Genomic DNA, 4,399 nt, shown 5'->3' with positions numbered 1-4,399 from the left:
AATCCCCACTAAACCGCTGTATAGAACAATATCAGTCTTTACGCATCATAACAATTGAATAGTTTTAAAGTTGCTCTTTCTTTCCCTCTTATATTGCAGTCACTCACTCACTTTTTTTTAATTCAGTGCGAGAATTGAGCTCGAGCTTGTCCTGCCAGTAGTTTAGATCTGGGCTGAAATGGTGTCAGGGCCATTCTCATACACACATGTAGGTGCTCATTGGTTAGCCTCGGTTAGCCTGCGCTGGAACGATATTTATTTGTTGTGACCTCAGTTCTGACTTGAGAGGGAATGTTTGGTCAAACACTTTGTGTTTTGTCTCATAGTGGCGTTTTGGCACTTTTAATGAGCGCCACGGTCTCTGAACAAATGAGATGCACTGGTTCTGTGCTCCCAGTGGGAAGGATGAACATGAATGAGTCCATTCAGGAAAGCTCTGTTCTCACTGTCCATTTTCCTCTTCTTGGAGAGCGCCATGTGTAATTATTTGTCTCTCCCTGTCTGCCGCTAACACGCCTGTTCACTCTCCTCTCCGCTTCTCTCCCTGTATCGCTAATTATTCTCTTCACTTACTTTCCTCTCCGCTTCTCTCTGCCGCGCTCTTCTGTGTTTCTCTCCGTGTGTCGCACAATCGTCTCTTCTTCTTTTTTTCTTTCCCTGTATCGCTCACTCGTCTCTTTCGCCCCCTCTCGGCGGCAGTTAAAATAGAATCGCCCCGTCAAAATTGAAATCCTCTATTAATGTATTGATTATGGGTCCGGGTCCGTATAGGTCGGCATCTGGGTCCGGATCCGGACCGCGGTCATGAAATGTGAACCTCACAAGGGCGTTTGCAAGGACAAACAATCGTATTTTCCCAACTTACCTCTTAATATAATTATCCATGCAGATATCTTAGATGTTAATGTTAATGTTGTCTTCGTAGTGGTGGTGCACGGCACTTTCTTTGTGTGCTCATATCACTAGGAATGTATTTCAAACACTTCAACAGCACCATCTTTTTCCAGAAAAGTTGTCTAGTTTTCTTTCTATCTAGACTCTGGAAGTTGTAGTGTTCTGGAAAGTGAATCAAGTTTTTGTATGTATTCAAGTGTTTTGATGGAGGCTGTGGCTCAGTGGAATAATGATCTTCGGATCAGGGGAGCGCAAGTTCGAGTCCCACTGCAGTCAGCATGTAGCTGTAACACTTCACCCCAAGTTGGGGATTGTCCGCAGTAATGAATGTATGGAAGTCTCTCTGGATAAAAGCGTCTAACATGTAATATTGCGTGTTAATATTACTGTATTCTTCATAGATGTGAAAAGGGTGTTCAACAATCAGATCCAGATCATTTGAAACATAAACTGACCAGTCAGCAAACTCAATTATTGATAACACTTCCCTATGCAGTTCACAAATTATACCTGAGTCATCATTTAGAGGAGGGTCTCAGGGAGGGGCGGCCATCACTCATTTGCATTGCCTCCTCTACTTGTTAGAAACTGGGTATCATTGATATTTTTGTTGATTAGGTCTATTTGATTAATCAATGTTTAGTCTGAGCTGTGTGCGTCTCAGAATGATTAAAGAACATGAATGTTCCTGAACCTCATTACCATTGTGAATATATGCTTCAAGCTTTTCACCATGGGCTTTTGTAATCATCTTATTTGCAAAGTTGATCATTCTGTGACTCCTATAATAATTTATAGTTTAGATTGAACTTCTTAAATGTATTGTCTCATACTAATCCAATGTTGTGTGTGTCAGGTTGTAAAGAGTGCTGTGAGCGCTGTGTGGGCAGCCTGCCCTGGGCCTCGCTCATCGCCACCATTCTGCTCTACATGGGGGTGGCCCTGTTCTGCGGCTGCGGCCACGAGGCTCTGAGTGGCACCGTCACGATCCTGCAGAACTACTTTGAAGTCATCCGAGCCCCGGGAGAAACTCTGGATGTGTTTACCATGTGAGTGACCTTATTTTACCCTTATTTCTCTGGGAGAGTTTTCGTGTTTTAGCATAATAACTATGACACTTCAACCCACACTTTTCTCAACACGGTTAGGATGGACTCCTCAGTTAGGATGGACCCCTCAGTTAGGATGGACCCCTCAGTTAGGATGGATCCCTCAGTTAGGATGGACTCGGTTAGGATGGACTCCTCACAGTTAGGATGGACCCCTCATTTTAGGATGGACTCCTCAGTTAGGATGGACCCCTCAGTTAGGATGGACTCCTCACAGTTAAGATGGACCCCTCAGTTAGGATGGACTCCTCACAGTTAGGATGGACTCATAGTTAGAACTGTTAAGCCATGAAGTCAATGATTCCTTTTTGATCTCCTTTAGCTTAGGAAACAATGGAGCATCGTTTAGTAAAGGAAAGGAGAAAATGCTGTCCCACAATACCTAGCAGCCACAGCATTCCAAGTGAGGGACTAATGTGCTGCTTATTCAGTATTTTACGTATTCTGAGATATCTTGCCAAAATGTTTTTACATTTCAACAATAAGTTAAACCAAAAGGCGAACAAAACACATTACGCTAATGACTGTTGTAAAATCATCAAATAAAGTCACATTTTCACAGTGTTGAGTTGTGTTTATGTTTTGATTCAACATGATTGATGGTGATATGCACAGTAGTAGATAAAGTATATTTTTTATCAAGTTTCATTCTGATTAATATGTGTGGACACAGGCCAAAGTATCTAAATCTGCTTTTACTTATCCATCCAATAGAAATGCTAGTTTCCCAACATAAATGTGTTCACTAGTGTCAGTGCAGTCTGATCCTCCTAAAATCATTATCTTTTCCTGATGAATTCCCCACCAAAAATGTCATAATCCCATGACGGTTTTCACTGAAGTTTAAAAATCATGGTTAGGATATGAATATTTGGACATTCTACTGCAACCGAAAGAGAGAGCCAGCCCGCAGGAGACCCACACGGCCGGTTTCATGGCCCAGGGAGACTGGCCAGGTGCTCCATGTTGCCAAGATTAACCATGACTACCAGACCTGTGAAGGAACACACAACAACAGACACGTGAAACACGATCACACACAAGCACACACACATCAACAGGCTCTGTTAAAGCACAGCCGTTACATAAGTGATACACTAAAGAGGAAACGTGTTGTTTTCTACACCAATGCCAAAACCAAGCCATCCCCATCCAATCCATCATCTTCTTTGAATTTGTTGATGGCGGGTACACAAGATGATTTAGCTGATATAAGATATAATATAAAGTCTACAACTAACACTTACAGATGCAGTATTGAAAAATAAACTGCTTGTTTGTTTGGTCTCTTCAAAGTATTGACATCCTGAAGTACATCATCTATGGCCTTGCAGCTGGGTTCTTTGTGTTTGGAGTGTTGCTGCTGGTGGAGGGCTTCTTCACCACGGGAGCCATCAGGGATCTGTATGGAGAGTTCAAGATCTCTGCCTGCGGACGCTGCTTGACTGCATTCGTAAGAAATCTTTGTAACCAGTACACTTGATTTGATACATTGACATTTCAAATAGTATTGTTAATATTCACAGGGCTCTGTGAAGTAGAAGAATGACTTTGAAGAATTGTTGAAAACACCAAAACCAACACTGAAATAAACCCGATAACAAATATTTCTTGTTTTATTAAAGTGTCATATAGACTTAGAGCTTCATTGAAACAATGAAAATGTCACCTTCATTACCACACACACACACACACACACACACACACACACACACACACACACACACACACACACACACACACACACACACACACACACACACACACACACACACACACACTTACTTGGGCACCAATCATGTATTTGTCCTGTGCTTAAAATTGTCCCTAACAAATGCACTTTTTTCTCATCTTTGATAAGCACTAGCTAAAAACTACAGAAATCAGCTATACAAGGAAATACCTGCTCCTTTTATAATTTAACTTTATATTTATGTGCACTTTTTTCAATGACTCACTTCTTCAGCAGGCACCAATATGATTGACCTGACAGGGCAGGGAAGTCTGGCAGTGTCAATAAATGTGAACTATAGTTGGTTTTGGTGTTTTCTATTAGGTCACGATTTTGCAAAAAGTTGGAGCCAAATGCAAAAAACAAAAGTGAGGCAGGTTTAGAGAACAAAAGCAAGCTTTTCATTAATTTAAAAAGCTGAGCACAAGAATTGGAAATTACAAAGACCCAGAGGGACCAGGAAACGTACTGAATTCTTGATTATCAACATCATAAATAACAATGCATTATGTTCATTTGAATTACAACAGAACAAGATATATATACAATAACATTGATTTACATTAGGGCTGTCAAACGATTAAAAATTGTAATCGGATTAATCACAGCTTAAAAATGTATTAATCATGATTAATCACCATTCAAATTATCTCCAAAATATGCC

The 4,399-nt window shown here is 40.9% G+C and overlaps 1 protein-coding gene across 1 annotated transcript; it reads left to right on the top strand.

Moving 5' to 3' along the window:
- Window positions 1–1,734: 1,734 nt before the first annotated feature.
- On the top strand, window positions 1,735–3,476 carry LOC104944817 (proteolipid protein DM beta-like; the record flags this gene model as incomplete). The annotated part of the gene is made up of 2 exons (XM_010770396.1): window positions 1,735–1,943; window positions 3,300–3,476. Coding segments are annotated over exons 1-2 (386 nt in total), but the record flags the coding sequence as incomplete, so codon positions are not given.
- Between the last annotated feature and the right edge of the window lie 923 nt (window positions 3,477–4,399).

The sequence above is a fragment of the Notothenia coriiceps genome, unplaced genomic scaffold, assembly GCF_000735185.1.
Source record: "Notothenia coriiceps isolate Sejong01 unplaced genomic scaffold, NC01 NC01_scaffold00008901, whole genome shotgun sequence".
Lineage (NCBI taxonomy): Eukaryota > Metazoa > Chordata > Actinopteri > Perciformes > Nototheniidae > Notothenia > Notothenia coriiceps.
Note: the sequence above shows the minus strand (reverse complement) of the source record. Positions and strands in the feature narration are given on the sequence as shown.